This window comes from Vigna umbellata, chromosome 10 (genome assembly GCF_029865625.1).
Source record: "Vigna umbellata cultivar VRB3 chromosome 10, Vumbellata_1.0, whole genome shotgun sequence".
NCBI classification, from domain to species: domain Eukaryota; kingdom Viridiplantae; phylum Streptophyta; class Magnoliopsida; order Fabales; family Fabaceae; genus Vigna; species Vigna umbellata.
Window position 1 is genome coordinate 9,828,456 of NC_142174.1, and position 16,870 is coordinate 9,845,325.

The following is a 16,870-nucleotide window of genomic DNA, read 5'->3' on the forward strand; positions in this document are numbered from 1 at the left end:
TTGAATTGAAGTAGTATTTTAGTATAAAAACGAAAAAGGTTGATTGAGATTTGACGCAAGTCAGGATCATATTAGAAATAATTTTGAAGGTTAACCTGTATTGATATTTGTTAAAAATAATCTATGAATTAAATCTCAAAGTAAAAATTAGAAAGTTAAACATAATATAAGAAAAAAAAATTATAAATTCAATATTTAAGATTAAAAATGATATATATGTTTATTGAATTCCTATCTAATATATATAATCTTTCCATCAATAAACCTCCCTCAGGAAAAAAAAATATCATCAATAAACAAAACACAAAAGGTCACCACCATAGAGATGTTGACATACACAAAGGTCAGCTTGAAGAATAAATTATATATATATATATATATATATATATATATATATATATATATATATATATATATATATATATATACTATGCACCCCACCAGTTCTTCTCTTCATGATATCTAACTCCATAATTGAATTGTTGAAAAAGCTTAGTCAATCTGTCGCCAAAAGTCTTCCACTGCATAATTGCCGTGAAGTATCCTGCAAACTATTCATGATGCTCATTTAGCTTATGCATCAATGTATATATCATGACGATACAGCTTCAGTTTTGATTGCATTGCATAGCTCTTTCCTACCAAAAATGGTTATCCGATTTCTTCTCTTTGTTGCCTTCCTTTTATGTTCCTTTGCTTCCGGGAATGATGCTAACTCAATCCAACTAGGATCCAGCATCTTGGCTGGCACCAATTCATCTTGGCGATCATCCTCTGGTGATTATGCCTTTGGATTCTATCACCTCACTAGTGGCCGCTATCTTGTTGGAATTTGGTTTGACAAAATTCCAAATAAAACATTGGTTTGGTCTGCAAACCGTGACAACCCAGTAGAAATTGGATCATCCATCAATCTCACACGAAGTGGCCAATTTGTGCTCCAACCTCTCAACGGGGCTTCATTCCCCATCTACGACGGAACAAACACAACATCAGCAGTGATGCAGAATGACGGGAATTTCGTCTTGAAGAATGCACTTTCTAACGTTATATGGCAGAGCTTTGACTCACCCACGGACACTCTTCTATTAGGCCAAACTTTGAATTCCAGTCGGAATCTCTATTCCAATGCCAATGGATCAGTTGACTACTCAACTGGACAATACAGTTTGGAGATTCAGGAATTTGATGGCAACATTGTTCTTAAAGCTTACCGGTTCACGGATTCTGCCTACTGGTGGAGTGGCACTGCCCAAAACACAGGTGTGAGAATTATTTTCGACAACACAACAGCTTTTCTTTACGCGGTCAATGCCACCCACCAAATTATATTTAACATGACCACGAATGTTGAGGGTGCAATCGAAGATTACTATCACCGTGTGGTGGTGGATGACAAGGGAAACTTTCAGAAGTGGATTTACCACAAAGAAAATGGAAGTGAGTGGAGATCTGTGTGGCAGGCAGTAACAGAGCCTTGCACTGTGACTGCTCTTTGTGGGGTGTATGGCTTCTGCAATACAACTGATTCCGAAACCCATACATACACTTGTGGATGCTTACCTGGCTATACTCCTTTGGATCCAACAGCACCCTCCAAGGGGTGCTATCTCAGTGAGGTCAAGGACTTGTGTCCTGCAAATTCTTCTGGCTCAAACTTTATGGTGGAAGTGAAAGAGATCCAAGATGCTGATATATCAAACGAGGGCTACTTTTATTTTGATCTAGTAGTCTTGAATAACATGGATCTGGATGGATGCAAGAAAGAATTGTTGGATGATTGTCTCTGCATGGTTGCAGTTTCAAAGGGCAGTGATTGCTATAAGAAAAAATGGCCAATTATAAATGCCGTAAGAACCATCCCTAAAACTAATGATTTTGTGATGCTGGTTAAAGTTCCTCTGGTTGCCAATGATAAGGAATCATCGTCTTTGGTTATTTTGATAGTGGCTCTCATCTCTTGTTCACTACTTGCTGCATTGTTTTTAGCTACTACCATATACCATCACCCTGTTTGTCTGTATATCCTACATAAACAGGCACCACCAAAGCCCAAGCCAAAGCCGATGGATATCAATCTGAAGGCATTTTCATTCCAACAGCTGAGAGAAGCAACAAACGGATTCAAAGACAAACTTGGTCGAGGAGCCTATGGTACAGTGTATGGTGGGGTTTTAAACTTGGAGGATCAACAGGTTGATGTTGCTGTCAAACAACTTGAGCAAGTAGACGACCAAGGTGATAAAGAATTTGTGACAGAAGTTCAAGTTATTGCTCTCACTCATCACAGAAATCTTGTTGGTTTACTGGGCTTTTGCAATGAACAGAGTCATAGGCTTTTGGTTTATGAGAAAATGGAAAACGGAACACTATCCCACTTCCTTTTCGGAGAAGGGGATAAACCCAGCTGGGAGAGTAGAGTCAGAATTGTGCTTGAAATTGCAAGAGGCTTGTTATATCTGCATGAAGAGTGTGACAATCAAATCATCCACTGTGACATAAAGCCTCAGAATATTCTGCTTGACTCTAGTTACACTGCAAAGATCTCAGATTTTGGACTGGCAAAGTTGCTAATGAAAGATAAAACTCGAACAAACACCAATGCTAGAGGAACAGTGGGATATATGGCACCAGAATGGCTAAAAAATGCACCTGTTACTACAAAGGTGGATATCTACAGCTTTGGTGTCATGTTGTTGGAAATCATATTTTGCAGAAAACACATCGAGTTGCATCAAATTGAGGATGAAACAATGGGTGATGACTTGATACTAATAGATTGGGTTATGTATCTGGCAAAAGAAAACAACTTAAGAGCACCAGTGATTCATCATCTTGAAGTTGAAAGTGATATCAAGAGGTTTGAAAGAATGGCCATGGTTGGATTATGGTGTGTAAACCCCAATCCAACTCTTCGACCATCCATGAAAATTGTGGTACAGATGTTGGAAGGAAATGTCGAAGTAGGAGTCCCAACAATAGACTCATAGATAGCAAAAATGTTCCATGAAAAATTGCATTACTTTAATTTTCTTGTCTTCTAAATTTGTATAAGATTGCTTTGTATTCTTCAACTTTTGCATGCCATTTGATCGTTATGGTAGCTGAACACTGATTCTTCCACTTTGTACTCTCTATATGTATTTGTTTTAAATTTAAGCTTAGAATAAAATCTATTGTAAAATTCTAATTTAACAAAAAGAAAAACACTTCTACTTTTACTCAATGCTCTTTCGAGATAATATTTTATACACTAATTACAATCTCATGCATTTTACTTATATTTTCACCAGACTAATAACCAAGCATATTATATTTTTTTATTTACAGTAAAGTTTATGAATGCTTTCGGGTTGTCTTTTTCAGAAAACGATTACATGGTTAAAATATAAGCTAAGTTTAAGAATGATGATTCAAATTTATATTACTGTAGCGAGTTTCTTTTACCTTGTATCGATGTTTTAAGATTTATCAGACAAGTTTTCTTCTAGTTTAGAATTGTCTTGTATCGATCTTTCTTAGATTTCGTAACAGGAAATCTTAGGTATTCCAAACCAACTTCTTAACCTCCAGCAAAATAACACATTTCCGAATTCTCCATCGACTTAACTGTTCTAATGAAGACCATGGATTTTAAGACCAAGTCATAAATACTGAATTTTGATCGAATTGAATCACAAGAAATTAGATGAAGAAAAGTTCAAAAAGAGATGCCCAGTCATTCAACCTATCCATGATGGTAAACTTACGGAACATCAAACCAATCTTTTTTCTTTGCGTGCAGGAATGTCCAAGATGATACTTTTAATGTCATTTTATGTCCATAAAATTCAAATGACTTTTCATGAGTCCACTCTCATTTTTTCTTCAATTTTGGCTCGGCTTTGATTCATTAAACGAGATGAATGTGCGGAAAAGCAAGCCAAACTTAACAACTTGGAAGTTTCATTACTAAAGTGGCAAATTGAATTGTCATATACACAATAATGAATACACTTACCAGTAGTTAATCATTAATGCGCAGTTCTATTGTCTTGGATTGGTTGCTAGTTTCATCCAACTAAAGTTAGCATGGCTAGAACAAGTCTAAAGAAGACTGCTCAGGTCAACTTCTTTTTTATTGCACCTTTCACTCACACCACATTCATTTCAAGCAAATCCAATGTCTTTGGCTATCTTTCTTTCTTCCATTCTCCTACTACTTTCGTTTCTGAATGGTTTCCATGCCGTTGTACATCCAAACACCAGCATCACTGCTGGATCAAACTCTACATGGAAGTCACCCTCGGGTGATTTTGAATTTGGATTCCTCCATCTTCCCAGTGGTCTCTTTCTTGTGGGAATATGGTTTGGGAGAATCTCAGATATAACACTCGCATGGTACCTCTCTCCCCCTGTGGAAACAAATTCTCAAATCCAATTCACTTCTGCAGGAAACCTTGTGGTAGCCTACCAAAACGGAACTACTGCTATGACCATATACAATTCTGCACAAGGCGATGCTGCAACATCTGCCTACATGCAAGATGATGGCAATTTTGTGATCAAGGACTCCAACTTAGTATATGTGTGGCAGAGTTTCAACTCTCCAACCAACACCATCTTACCGGGCCAAACCTTGTTGAGTACTAAAACCCTCTTTTCCAAAGGGAAAGGACCTTCAAATTACTCGTTGGGAAGTTTCATGTTACAAATGCAAGAAGATGGCAACTTGGTGCTCAAAGCGTACCGGTGGGCAGACCCTGCATACTGGTTCACTTCACCCATAACCGCCAATATGACATTGGTGTTTAATGCTACCACTGCTCTCATGTACCGTGTCAACGATGCTGGGAACATCTTCACCCTAACCGAAATCACTCCAACCCCGGTGGAGGATTACTATCACCGTGCTACAATAGATGAGAATGGGAATTTCCAGCAATATGCTTATCACAAGAGGAATGGGACCGGTTGGAGGAGGGTTTGGAGAGCCGTGGAGGATCCCTGCAGAGTGAATGCTATCTGTGGTGTGTATGGCTTGTGCAGTTCTCCTGACAATGAATCAGTCAAGTGTGAGTGTATTCCAGGTTATATCCCTTTGGATGATCAAGATGTTTCCAAAGGGTGTCACCCACCAGCTGTCATCAATTACTGTGCAGAAAACAACTTCAAGCTCCAGGTATTTGACGACACTGATTTCCATTTTGATACTCATCTTGTTAGGTTGGCTGGTGTTGACTTCGAAAGTTGTAAGAAGGATGTAATAGATGATTGTAACATTGTTGCTGCAACTTATGACCATTCCACCTCCACATGTGCTAAGAAGAGACTGCCCTTGCTGAATGCTAGAAATAGCTCTTCTTCAAAGGGATTGAAAGCACTGCTTAAAGTTGCTAACAGGATTGAGTCTGGGACATCTGAACTTCCAAAGAAGAAAAGTTTTAATGTAAGAGTCTTTTTGAAGGTTCTTGTTGCAGTTACTGCAACTCTTGCCTGTTTCTTTGGTGCCCTTGCTGTCTACTATCATCCTTTCACTCGGAGACTTACAAGGAAAAAGAAGCATCTGAATGCAACAGCTATTGGAATCAACTTCAGAGAATTTACTTTTCAGGAGCTGCATGAAGCAACAGACGGATTTACTAAGATTCTTGGAAAGGGAGCTTCTGGCAAAGTCTATCGTGGTGCTTTAGTAATAGGTGATGCAAAGATTGATGTTGCAGTAAAGAAACTGGAAAAGAAAATAGAAAAAAGTGATAGTGAATTCACGACTGAGCTCAAAATTATTGGTCGTACTCATCACAGAAATTTGGTGAGGCTTTTGGGGTTTTGCATTGAGAGTAGCCATCGAATTCTTGTGTATGAGTTGATGCCAAATGGTGCCCTCTCTAGTTTTTTGTTTGGAGAGGGAGAAAGACCTCAATGGGGTCAGAGAACTGAAGTGGCTCTTGGAGTCGCAAGAGGCTTGCTATACTTGCACGAAGAGTGCAACACCCAAATCATACATTGTGACATAAAGCCCGAAAACGTGTTACTTGACGCCAATTACACTGCAAAGATTTCAGATTTTGGACTGTCGAAGCTTTTGAACAAAGATCAAACTAGAACAGTCACTAAGTTGAGAGGGACAATGGGATACATGGCACCTGAATGGCTAAAGAGTGCACCAATAACTGCTAAAGTTGACATATACAGCTTTGGGGTTATGTTATTGGAGATTATTTGCTGCAGGAGGCACGTTGAGATTTGTGAGGATGGAAAAGACAGTGAAGATTACGATGTGGTACTTGCAAGTTGGGTTTTGAGGTGTGTGGTGTCCAAGGAACTAGAGTTAGTAGTGGGACATGACTCGGAAGTGTTGAATGATTTCAAGAGGTTTGAGGAAATGGCCTTGGTTGGACTATGGTGTGTTCATCCAAATCCTGCTTTGAGACCTTTGATGAAGCAAGTGATGCAAATGCTAGATGGAACAGTGGAAGTTGGTGTTCCTCCTTTGGTTTATGAGCAGATGATGGTAGATTAAGGTCTATAGTTTATCACTGCAGTGCTAAAGCTTCCAGAAAAAATCTCTCAATGATTCTTGAAGCTTTTCACTTGATCCAAAAGACTTTGATGAGTTCATTTGTTTGAATAATCTGTTTGTGTGTTCTGTTTTTATTTTACTTTTTTGCTTAATGAATTTCAATAAAACGAAATGCCATATGTATACAAATAAAGTATTGCTTGAAATGGGAGAAGATTTTAGAGAGCTTAAGATTGGATGTTAGTTTACCTGTGCTTAAGATTATTTTCTTTTCTACTTTATAAACCATTTTATCGATAAAACAATTGGGAATGAAGATTTTAGAGAGCTATTTATGGCCCAATTTCTCCCCGTTTTGTATTCTGATCCATATACTAGACTTACTCATGCATGCCATGTCCTGTCATGGGAATTTTCTTCTTGCATGTTATTAATTTAATAAAACTTCTAATTAGTTTTGGAATATTTTTTTAAAATGTAAAAGTATATTATGAAAAGTCTCTTCCGAAAGAAGTGAAAAAAAGGGTGTAGAAAGTTAAAGTCCATTCAATAACTTGCTCATGTACTCGTTTGTAAGGAATTTCTACACCCAGTGTTTCCTTAAAAATCAAATTATACCCGCTGTGAAATTATAGTTTTGGACTGTATAATCCATAAATATTTTGGATTACATAATCTAAAACTCAAAAATATTAGTTTTACACATTCCGTATTACAATTTGGAACATAGATTTACATTTTGGATTATATAATTTATAATACAAATTTATTTTTTGGATTATATAATTTATAATGTAAATTTGAAAAAAATCAGTAATAATACAAATTCTATTCTTAAGTTGTGTTGAGAAAAATGTATAATTTTAAAAAAAAGTCAATATCAAAAGACATTTAAGAATAGTGTTTTAGTATTAGAGTTTTTTTTTCAACAAAAAATGTTTATAATTGAGATTTTCAAATATTAAGTTTTTTTTAATTACAAGTTAATTATAAATTTTAGCAATGCTATATATATATAAAGGTGGAGGTGCAGAAAGAAAATGCGATAGAATTATCTTTTATTTCTCTGCTTCTTGATTTCCATTTTTTCTTCATCTGTATGAAAAGCAAAAGCGCTACAAACGAAAAGCTCTAATCCCATCACATTATTCATTCATTCATCGACGCCACGCTCCTCGGTCGTTGAATACGCTTCTATCTTTCACATGAACACTGACATATATATGGTTGAAATTCAAGCAAAAACCACTCAATTATTGCTGCATAATTTACTTCATTCCATTCAAATGCACTACCACTACCACTGCTACTTTTTCTCATGCTGTTATGAGGAAAGAAAAAAAAACGTACACAAGATGGGAGTCATAAGATTCAGAAACGTTGGGAAAACGAAACGTGCCGTCGTCTAAAGTGACCTCCCACCGGGCCCCGCATCTTTGACCTGTAAACCATTTCATCATACGGCCTTCTGTATAACTTCCACAGCGGCAAGAACGATTCCCGACACACCCTCTCTCCGCGCCCGAACACCATTCCCGCCGGCGATTTCAAAAACGACGGCCGAGGAGTGCGCTGCTGCACCGGCGTTCTGCTCGCCACTGACGTCTCCGACAGGCTCAGATACCAAGGCTTGAGGGAGTCAACGTGATGAGACACCGTGAAGGCAAAGCGCGAAGAGGAGCATGATCCTGCATTCATCACGCCCCTTCCTCCAGTTAAATCCCCCGATGATCCATCCTCACCGTGGAAATCCAACGATGAAACCAGCGTCGTCACTGCCGATAGTTCCACGAATGCCCCCACACCCTGCACCCGCAGCACACACAATCATTCACTCTCTCACGGCTTTGGACCATACTTAAAAAGCATTGGTCATTGCTGAAAATGGATAGATTATTACCATAATTATGTTGTTTACCTTCCAAAAATAAGGAAACAGCGAGGGAGGGTCTATGATAAACGCTTTATGCAGTCGCCCAGGGTAGTATTCCCCCGTTATCTTCAATGCTCTCACTAGTAAGTTCGTAAAAGCAGATGCAGACCTGTAAAAGCCTGCAACCAAACGCCTCCTTAATATACATGCTTCCTTCAAACATCATTCAAACACACTGCCTAATTATATTAACATTTTCTATGTAATTTGAGAGTATCTTCTGCATGATGCAAAATTTAAGGAACTAGGGCAAGATATTCATAATAGTCAGTTCCATGAATACCATTCACAACATGGCACTAGGAGTTTTGACCGTGACAGTTCATGGCTACCCAGACACATTCCGAGAGTGCCTTGTGAAATGTGAATGATTTTGACTGTTCTGAGAGAAGAAAATAATAATTTTTTTGTTTATATATATATATTAATAGATTGACATAAGTTCTCTTATGTAAGTTTGTATAAAATTTAATTTAGTTGAAAAGTTTTGTTTGTGAGACGACATTAGTGGAAAAGTGGGTGGAGATCCTTACTTGCATCGAAAAGCAAGACAAATTGCTGAACGTATTTTGGCATGGTCGAAACAGCCACCTCCATTGTGAAGACCAACAAACGAGTGAACCTAGAGAGACAGAGAGAAAGAAACAACAGCGAAGAACCGCAGTTTAGTTCTACTGCAGTGTCTGCAGCAATGCAGATCATGAATTTAAGAAACAAAAGGTTCAGAACGATTCTTCTCTTCTGTTTCCGGACTTACATTTTCTGGGAATGAAACTTCTGATACTCTTGTTTCATCCGCAAAATCTGTTACACCATGTTCAACTCATTATTATTATTATTATATCATTATCTCACAATTAAACAACACCTTGAAGAAACTTGCAGAGTTTACACACACTCAAGTTCAGAAAAAAAAAAAAAAAAAACAGAAGGGAGATCACAATATAAGTAAGTTACCATTACAGGTCTATACTCATCGTCATGACCAGCCACGTACGCCAACCCATCAGCCAGTTCTCCTGAAAACTCATCCGCCACCAAATAATCTGTTTAAAAATAATTAACATAGCAAAATTAGTAATGTTATGTTGAAGGAAAAAGAAAGAAGAAATCCCTTTGTTTTAGGGTGTGGAGGGAGAGTCATTCATCATATATAGGATGCATTTTTCTCCAAGACTTCATTCAAATGATCTAAAGGGTGAGCAAGATTCTTGTTGGTTTTCACTTTCCTTTATATGTAATGTAAAGTAATAAGAAAGAAAAGAAGAATGTTAGAACAGTACTGTAATAATGTATATATCATAATTTACCAGCGCCTATGCTCTCTCTCCAAGAAAGGCAAGCCCTGAGTTGCTTGGCAGCTCTTTTCACGTTATCCCCCTTTGCTTTCAGAAATCGTTCCACGCAAGCATAATTGCAGAACTTCTCCTACATTCGAAACAGTTAAAGAACAAAAAACATGTTTGTATCAGACCCAGAACACCACTTTGGTGTAATTCTCCTTCAAATACCGGCTTTTAGGAAAGCTAAATAGATCTTCCACTTTTAATTACAAAGTTGTGTATCTGCAGAAAGAACAGTGAGTGAGTGGAAGAGGAGGTGAAAGAAGAACCTGTTTAACAGTGAGCGGTGTTTGTTTCCTGATGAGCTCGAGAACTGCTTCAACTCTAGACCTGTCTCTCTCATCCTTCTTACTCATCTCGAGAAATGCCAACTTCACAAAGTGATGAGATAATAATAATAATATATATATGCAATACTCTAATATGATCAATCAGTAGCGACAACAGAAATAAATAATATCTTGTCTTGAAGTAACTGGAGAGAGAAAGAAGACTGAAAGAGATTGAAGGAAACACTGAATAAAAGAGGAAAAGAAGGACGTGTTATATGTGTAGCAAAATGGCTGCTAAAGCCTTTTGGTTGGAAGCATGCTTGGTTGAAGAGTCACTGATATGGGAGAAAACAAAGGGGAAAAGTGAAATGAGATGTGTTTTGTTGGTCAGCACAGAAATGATGGATACATATCCGACACTGATTTAATAACGGAAAACGACTGTTTAATCAAACTATCTCATCATATATTTATAATTCTTTTTCAAACTACACATTCACGTTCGTTCTATATATACATTTATTGACTTTTTGTTTTACATCTTTGTCTCTGTCAAAAAGGACACAAGGTGTTTTGAAGCATTACAGAAAGTGTGTTTAAGTATGATCATATTTATCAGAAATGTGATAATACGTGCATGCATGCATTCCTCTTGCACGCAGCAGCATTGAATTTTGGTGTTGACAGTTCTATATATTGTGATGTATGAACTATGAAAGCGGATTTCAACAACTGCAAAAGCTGCACTGCACTCAAAATGACACAAAGCACGAGCTTTAACCCAAAATCGGGAGGATTTAGGTCAAAATTTAAAGAGATAAAGACAGGGACGGATCTTGGGCAGACACCAGACTTTTAAAATTTCAAATAAATAGTAAAATATAAAATTAAATATAATAAAAGAATATAAATTTATTATCATATTTTTTTATTTTCTAAGTTACTTTCTTTTGTACACGTTTTCTTTTATTTCTAAAGAAAAAAAAATTAAACACAAATTCAATATTTTTGTTTTTATTTTTCACATCTATGGTTTATTCATGAAGGAAAATATGTAACTCTCCTTTATCCCACTTTATAGTTAAATATTAGTTTTATAATTTTTTTATCTCATGAATTTATTGTATAATAATTTTTTTTATAATGTATAGTATTTGATTTCATTGGGCCAAGAAAGATGCGAAAATAATGGTAATAAGTGTAAAGTGATTTATTATTTATATAATACTTTTTTTTCTCTACTATCTATCATTTTTCAGCTCTTTAATCTCTCCCTATCAAACAATTATTTGTAAAAAAAACTTACATATATATTTTCAGCAATAGAAAGCATAATCAAGACTTTGATTAATAAGTTTCTACTAATTAAATGGTATTTTATTTTATTTTTCATATAAAATGTGTTTTTAAAGCTATGTTTTTCATTAAAATTAAAATAATATTCGTTTGTGAAATATGTTAGAATATCTCGTGTGCTAGAGAAGAAGTAGAACATTCCAAGTAACAAGTCTCTTGAGTAAGATAGACACATTTTAGACATTTTTTTTTTCAGATCATTTTTAAGAAAAACAAAGTTAAAAATAGTAAAAAGAATTTTTCATACGTTAAAATTAGTTTATGCATGATTTAAGGAAAAAATTATATATAATGTTACATAGTACATTAAATATATCTTATATGGATTAAATAATAATATTTAAGTTGTTACTTTTTTAAATAAGAAATATTACAAGTATACTATTAATGGTAGTTTTTAGTATAATAGTAAGGGTTTAAAATTATTGAAAATTATTTTAATATTTTGAATTAGAAATAAAATTAAATTTTTATATATATTGAATTCATGTTTTATTAGTGTTGTGTTTTAGTATGATTTTTTATAAAAGATCATCAAAATTTTCACTTGAAAATATGAATAAGATTGGTTTTATTAGGAAAAAAATGATATTGACCTATATAAATTTTTTATATTTATTTGAGATTATTCTTTTTTTTAATTTTTATTCTTTTTTTATTGAAAAAATAAAAGATTTATTTGTTTGTGACAATTTTATCTTATAAAATGTGTGAAATAAATATAAATGTATTTCATCTTGTTATTATTTGGTGGTCGAAAGTGGTATGTGCATAGTCGCAAGAAAGCTATGAATGTATTTACTTATCTGTATGTAGGTAGGTGTGGCAACGTAGCTGGTGATCTTTGGCTTGTATTGTAGATTTGTGCATTAAGATCGTCCTTTGCGTGTGGCGTAGGAATGATGTCTTTACGTGAAAAATGGAAAACAGAAACTCCACTTTTTTGGCTTCACTTTGTTCTTGAGAGTTGAGAGGTTAAAGGGAATGTTCCTTCTTCTTACCAGTAATATACATGTCCATTTCAGATTCACTTTCTTTCTTCCATTTTTCACTTTTTTTTTCTTATTTTCTTTGCACATCCAGATTCATCAAAACTATTAAACATAATTTAACTCAAGATAACTGTATTATAAGTGCTAAATTCTTAATATAAAAACAACAAATGGATCACATATCTCAAAATAAAATTTTCAAAAACACATTATGGATACAAAATTTTCAAAAACACATTATCGATACAAAATGAAATAATCCAAACAGAATATTTTTCCTTTTCTCCAAAACTTATTAAAGAAAGAAAAATAACAGATGATCTCTGTCCAAAATCCTGAAAAAACTTCTTCTATCATTGTCTTCACACGTTTTGTTAACATGTGTAGCAAAAAGTTATCTTGTGAAAATAGGTGTAGATAAGATAAAACAACAAATTAAATTAAATTTGCTTACACTTATATTTATATTTTGATGTGTGAAATTGGTATGATATTATGAAAGTTGTGAAGAAGAAGAAAGTGTACTAGAATGGTGGTTATGAATATAAAGGTACAGAAGAATAATCACGAGAATAGTTACACTCACGGACAGTGAGAAACAGTGAGAATGGACGGTGGACACAGTTTGAGTCAAATGTGAGGCAACAAATTTTCGGCAAATTTAAGTTTTCAGAGTGTGAATGCAACTTTAGCACTCCATTATTAGGCCCAGCTTTTTTGCTGAAAGCTTGGTCCACTCATTTATGGGCTTTAACCCAATGCTTCACTGTACGTACGCCTATTCTACCTTTCAAAACCCTCACATGCATGTATAGAAGTTTTCTCATGATGAAATTTTTTACTATGTTTTTATTTTTGTATAAATTAATTATAACTTATAGAGAAACTAGTATTAACTCTTTTTTTATTTAAATCTTTGAAAATTTTTGTCCAAACCTACTCTAATTTGATTTCATTTTCCCACTTCTAAAATGGTTTTCCTATTGTCGGGATTACTACAAATCCTTTTTGAAAATAACCCTACAATTTTTTTTTGCAAGTGTCTTAAGGGTTATAACACAATGCGATAAGTTCAAATAATTTGTCTTACACTATATTATGTTGTAAGGAAGAAGAAGAAAACTATATATATATATATATATAAAGAGAGAGAGAAAAAAAATAAAATGAAATGAAAATTGTAATTGTTTGTTTGTGAAGGAAATTAACATAATAAATAAATCGAAAAGAATGGCACGCCTTGTTTACGTAAGAGTGATTGTTTACACACTAAGTTGCATGAAAATTTCTTGCATTTTTTTTTTCAAATGTTTGTTTCGTATGTTTAATTTATTTTCTATAGAATAACATGAAATACTGTATCCAAAATATCTTGATTAAATTTCTCACGAAATCGATGTTATGACATAAAGCTCCGAAACGTAAAACATAAATTTATTTAAATCAAATTATTTCATCTAGTTATTTCTAGCAAGCATCGATTAATTTTTCAATTATGGCAGAATATACCTGATAAAAGACGACAAAAGGAAAGTGTTGGTTTTTTAGACCCTCTTCGCATCTCTCTGTTACGTTTTATTTGGCAAGATACTTGATCTTTTAGTTAATTAGTTAGTCAATAAACTTCCTCTCGTCCAATAATTACATTCATAAATTAAAAAGAAAAAGTTCAACTCTGTTAAAAATCAATGGACACCGCATTACAACAATATACTAGGTTAAATTTTATGTTTTTTTTCCTGTAAATGATTTAATAATTTTAATACATTTAGAAATTTATTAAATTAAACAACAGAGGGGAATGTTAAGGCTCAAAAAGAAAGACAGTGGTATTTAAAGAATGACATAAATCTCATAGAAATTTGCATAATAACTTATACCTTGAGAAAGGAGTATTTGAATTTTATAAGAAAATTGCTAAATCTTATGAAATGATGGTCTTTTTTTAAGTGTTAAACGAAAACATAGAAAACTGTGGGCCAACATTCTACCATAATTTCCGTTCAACCATGCATATTTTTAATTTAATATTTCACCAATTGAATAGAGCTTCAACAAATCTCGTCCAGTTCTTTGTACCCTTAAGCAGCACTAATCTATGCATAAAGTTGGATTCCTCTTCCTTTATTCAAATGCCAAATATTTAATGAGAAAAAAAGGACAAAGCACTAACTATAATTGGTAAAAAGAATAGAAGCAAAGCAAGTAGCACGGTCTTAATGATCCTCGATTTCACATTACCATTTTAAAAAATGGAATTAAACTATTTTTTAGGTAAACTTTACCCTATACTAACTGCCCTGCTTTATTTTTCTACTTATTGGTGGTTCAAGCAAGAAGTTTGAGTTTGAAATGGCAGGCCCGTAAATATGTTTTCCCAAGGTTTAGAAGAATTGTTCATGCTATAATTATTGATAGCTTGGTACGTACCTACTACCATTAGGAGTGTAATACATACACAAGTCAAATCATATCCATGGAAGTGACGTGTGGAAGCTGAGTCAGCAAAACATTCCAGAGTGAGTATTGTGTTTACTCTTGTAAGACACCCTAGAGGAACAGGTGGACTAACAGGAAACAAAGCTGGGTGTGCCTTGTTGGAGACTCTATGAAAGTGAGATTGTACTTGCTTAAAATGCAAGAGGAGGGCCTATGTGTCAAATATGGAAACCTTCCCCATGTGTGCCTTTTACCTCTAATAGAGATGCCAAATGATGGTGAAAAAAAGGGAAGTTTATCTTCAGGCATAAGCCACCACCACTCTTTAGGGAAAGGGAAAAACGGATACCAAGAGAGGCTTCTTTATTTATTTTTCTTTTTTTATGGTCAAGAAAGTGTGAGATGCAAAGATGATTGGTGGAGTGTTTTCTTTTTCTTCTATAAGGGATAAGAGGTTCGAAAGGGACAATGTACCAGCAACAAATGTGAATTTCATGATTGGGCTGCAAGGGAATGTAAAAATGTCTAAAAACATGAAAAGCGACCTTGCAAAATGTTCACCCTTGTTTAAGCAAAGGGTGTAGAGGTCTCCTCTTTATCTCTCTCACCCTCTTCTTATTATGTCCCTCATGTTTGTTACACCTGCATGAGCCACACCCACTTCACCAAATGGGGTGGCTGCAATCCCTCATCTCTCCACTCAAGAAGCTTTGGTTCCGGATGCATTCAACTCAAAAGAAGAGTACGTTCCATCACACATTCCATAGCTGCATTATTCTCTTACTCCTGCTAGTTTTTCCAGAAATGCTTTTGTCATCTCTTCACATTGTATTTAGCACAATGCTTCTTCTATTCTTTAAACACTCTTTCACTACATGCAACACACTTCCTTCTTTCAGCTGCATTTCAATGAGATTTTAGAGAAATTAAGTACAAGTTTGCAATGCCTCATCATTTGAATTATTTCAATGTTTTTCTTCACACACCCGGCTTCCCTATCCCTTTGTCCTATTAGCTAGACGCAGGCATCATTTATTTAATTCTTCCTTTCCAATCACAAATTTTCATAACTTTGCCTAAACATTTCAGGAAGAGGCATATACATTCTATATGAAGATGTCAAATCTTGCCCCTATGAAGACGTCCACGTCCTCTGGTCAATACTAGTGGAATCTCACTCCTCTTTGCCATTGAAAAGATGAGGGCTATGCACAAAACAGAATCGTAATGTACATATATAAACTATTTATGATGTCCATACAGAGTGTCTTTTTTTAACTTTTGTAGCATCACACATAGAATGATACTCCTCCTCTGTTTCTTTTTTTTTTCTTGTCTTATGAAGCATCCATGAAGAGCTTATCTAAACATCCATCTTTTTTTCTGCTTAAATGCTTCCAAAACCAGTAGGAGGAGGGGAGTAACCCAGTAAGAAAATTTTAGCTTTGAAATACAAATTAAAGAAGTCCTCAATAAGGGGTTTTATTGGTAAGCTGTCTATTTTAAGCTGTTGTTGAAATGGTAGCTTGTTCTCTTATTTTCCTTATTGATGTTGATATTTGAAAGCTATGTGGAATGGATAGCCAACCTACAATCAAACATGTGTACTGCACGGGAATAAATGTTAATTTGCACATACTCGTGAGGAGTTTAGGAGTGCGTGATACACAAAAATCGAATTTGTTATAATCTCACTTATTTTGAGAACAGTCGCAACATGTTATAAGGTAAAGTTCATTAAAATACACTTAATAAGTATAGCTTACAATGTATTAGAATACTTATCCTAAAAGTTAAATTAGCATAGTACCCATCTGCAAGCTGATATACTATACTTCTCTTTTAGAAAGAATATTTTATAAAGTTATAATTTAAATGTGCTATAATACTTTTTAAAATTTGTAACTTAAAAACATTTATTCTAAAAGCAACTAAAAAAATATTAACACTTAATTTTAGACAATAAATCTTTCAAATATTCAGGTTTATGATAACAAACTATCTCTAAAGTTATCCTTTTGTCCCATTATCTG

At 34.6% G+C, this 16,870-nt stretch overlaps 4 protein-coding genes across 4 annotated transcripts; 3 read left to right on the forward strand and 1 right to left on the reverse strand.

Annotated features, from left to right (window-relative positions):
* The first annotated feature begins 586 nt into the window (after positions 1 to 586).
* LOC124841719 (G-type lectin S-receptor-like serine/threonine-protein kinase LECRK4) lies at positions 587 to 3,123 on the forward strand. The gene has a single exon (XM_047318044.2). It carries the CDS (start codon positions 648 to 650, stop codon positions 2,988 to 2,990), a length of 2,343 nt encoding a protein of 780 aa, XP_047174000.2. The 5' UTR covers positions 587 to 647; the 3' UTR covers positions 2,991 to 3,123.
* Positions 3,124 to 4,128: 1,005 nt separating this feature from the next.
* Positions 4,129 to 6,822, forward strand: LOC124841710 (G-type lectin S-receptor-like serine/threonine-protein kinase LECRK2). The gene has a single exon (XM_047318031.2). The coding sequence runs from the start codon at positions 4,163 to 4,165 to the stop codon at positions 6,500 to 6,502; it is 2,340 nt and encodes a 779-aa protein (XP_047173987.2). The 5' UTR covers positions 4,129 to 4,162; the 3' UTR covers positions 6,503 to 6,822.
* An 845-nt stretch (positions 6,823 to 7,667) lies between these two features.
* LOC124841722 (phosphatidylinositol/phosphatidylcholine transfer protein SFH6-like) lies at positions 7,668 to 10,134 on the reverse strand. Its single transcript, XM_047318047.2, has 7 exons — positions 10,048 to 10,134; positions 9,746 to 9,863; positions 9,393 to 9,481; positions 9,193 to 9,239; positions 8,969 to 9,057; positions 8,421 to 8,554; positions 7,668 to 8,308 (listed from the first exon to the last, which is right to left on the reverse strand). The coding sequence occupies exons 1-7, from the start codon at positions 10,132 to 10,134 to the stop codon at positions 7,874 to 7,876; spliced, it is 999 nt and encodes a 332-aa protein (XP_047174003.1). The 3' UTR covers positions 7,668 to 7,873.
* Positions 10,135 to 14,502: 4,368 nt separating this feature from the next.
* LOC148191851 (uncharacterized) lies at positions 14,503 to 16,381 on the forward strand. The gene is made up of 2 exons (XM_088100910.1): positions 14,503 to 15,579; positions 15,927 to 16,381. Exons 1-2 carry the CDS (start codon positions 15,507 to 15,509, stop codon positions 16,037 to 16,039), a joined length of 186 nt encoding a protein of 61 aa, XP_087957036.1. The 5' UTR covers positions 14,503 to 15,506; the 3' UTR covers positions 16,040 to 16,381.
* Positions 16,382 to 16,870: the final 489 nt, after the last annotated feature.

What these genes read in the sequence shown, in the direction of transcription:
- LOC148191851 (XM_088100910.1), top strand. Translation starts at nt 15,507, where the DNA reads ATGGGGTGGCTGCAATCCCTCATCTCTCCACTCAAGAAGCTTTGGTTC. An exon ending in GCATTCAACTCAAAAGAAGA is followed by an intron (nt 15,580 to 15,926) that starts GTACGTTCCATC and finishes TAAACATTTCAG; the next exon opens with GAAGAGGCATATACATTCTA.
- LOC124841710 (XM_047318031.2), top strand. Translation starts at nt 4,163, where the DNA reads ATGTCTTTGGCTATCTTTCTTTCTTCCATTCTCCTACTACTTTCGTTT.
- LOC124841722 (XM_047318047.2), bottom strand. Translation starts at nt 10,134, where the DNA reads ATGAGTAAGAAGGATGAGAGAGACAGGTCTAGAGTTGAAGCAGTTCTC. An exon ending in GAGAGAGAGCATAGGCGCTG is followed by an intron (nt 9,482 to 9,745) that starts GTAAATTATGAT and finishes ATTTTTAAACAG; the next exon opens with ATTATTTGGTGGCGGATGAG. An exon ending in AAGTTTCATTCCCAGAAAAT is followed by an intron (nt 9,058 to 9,192) that starts GTAAGTCCGGAA and finishes CTGTCTCTCTAG; the next exon opens with GTTCACTCGTTTGTTGGTCT.
- LOC124841719 (XM_047318044.2), top strand. Translation starts at nt 648, where the DNA reads ATGGTTATCCGATTTCTTCTCTTTGTTGCCTTCCTTTTATGTTCCTTT.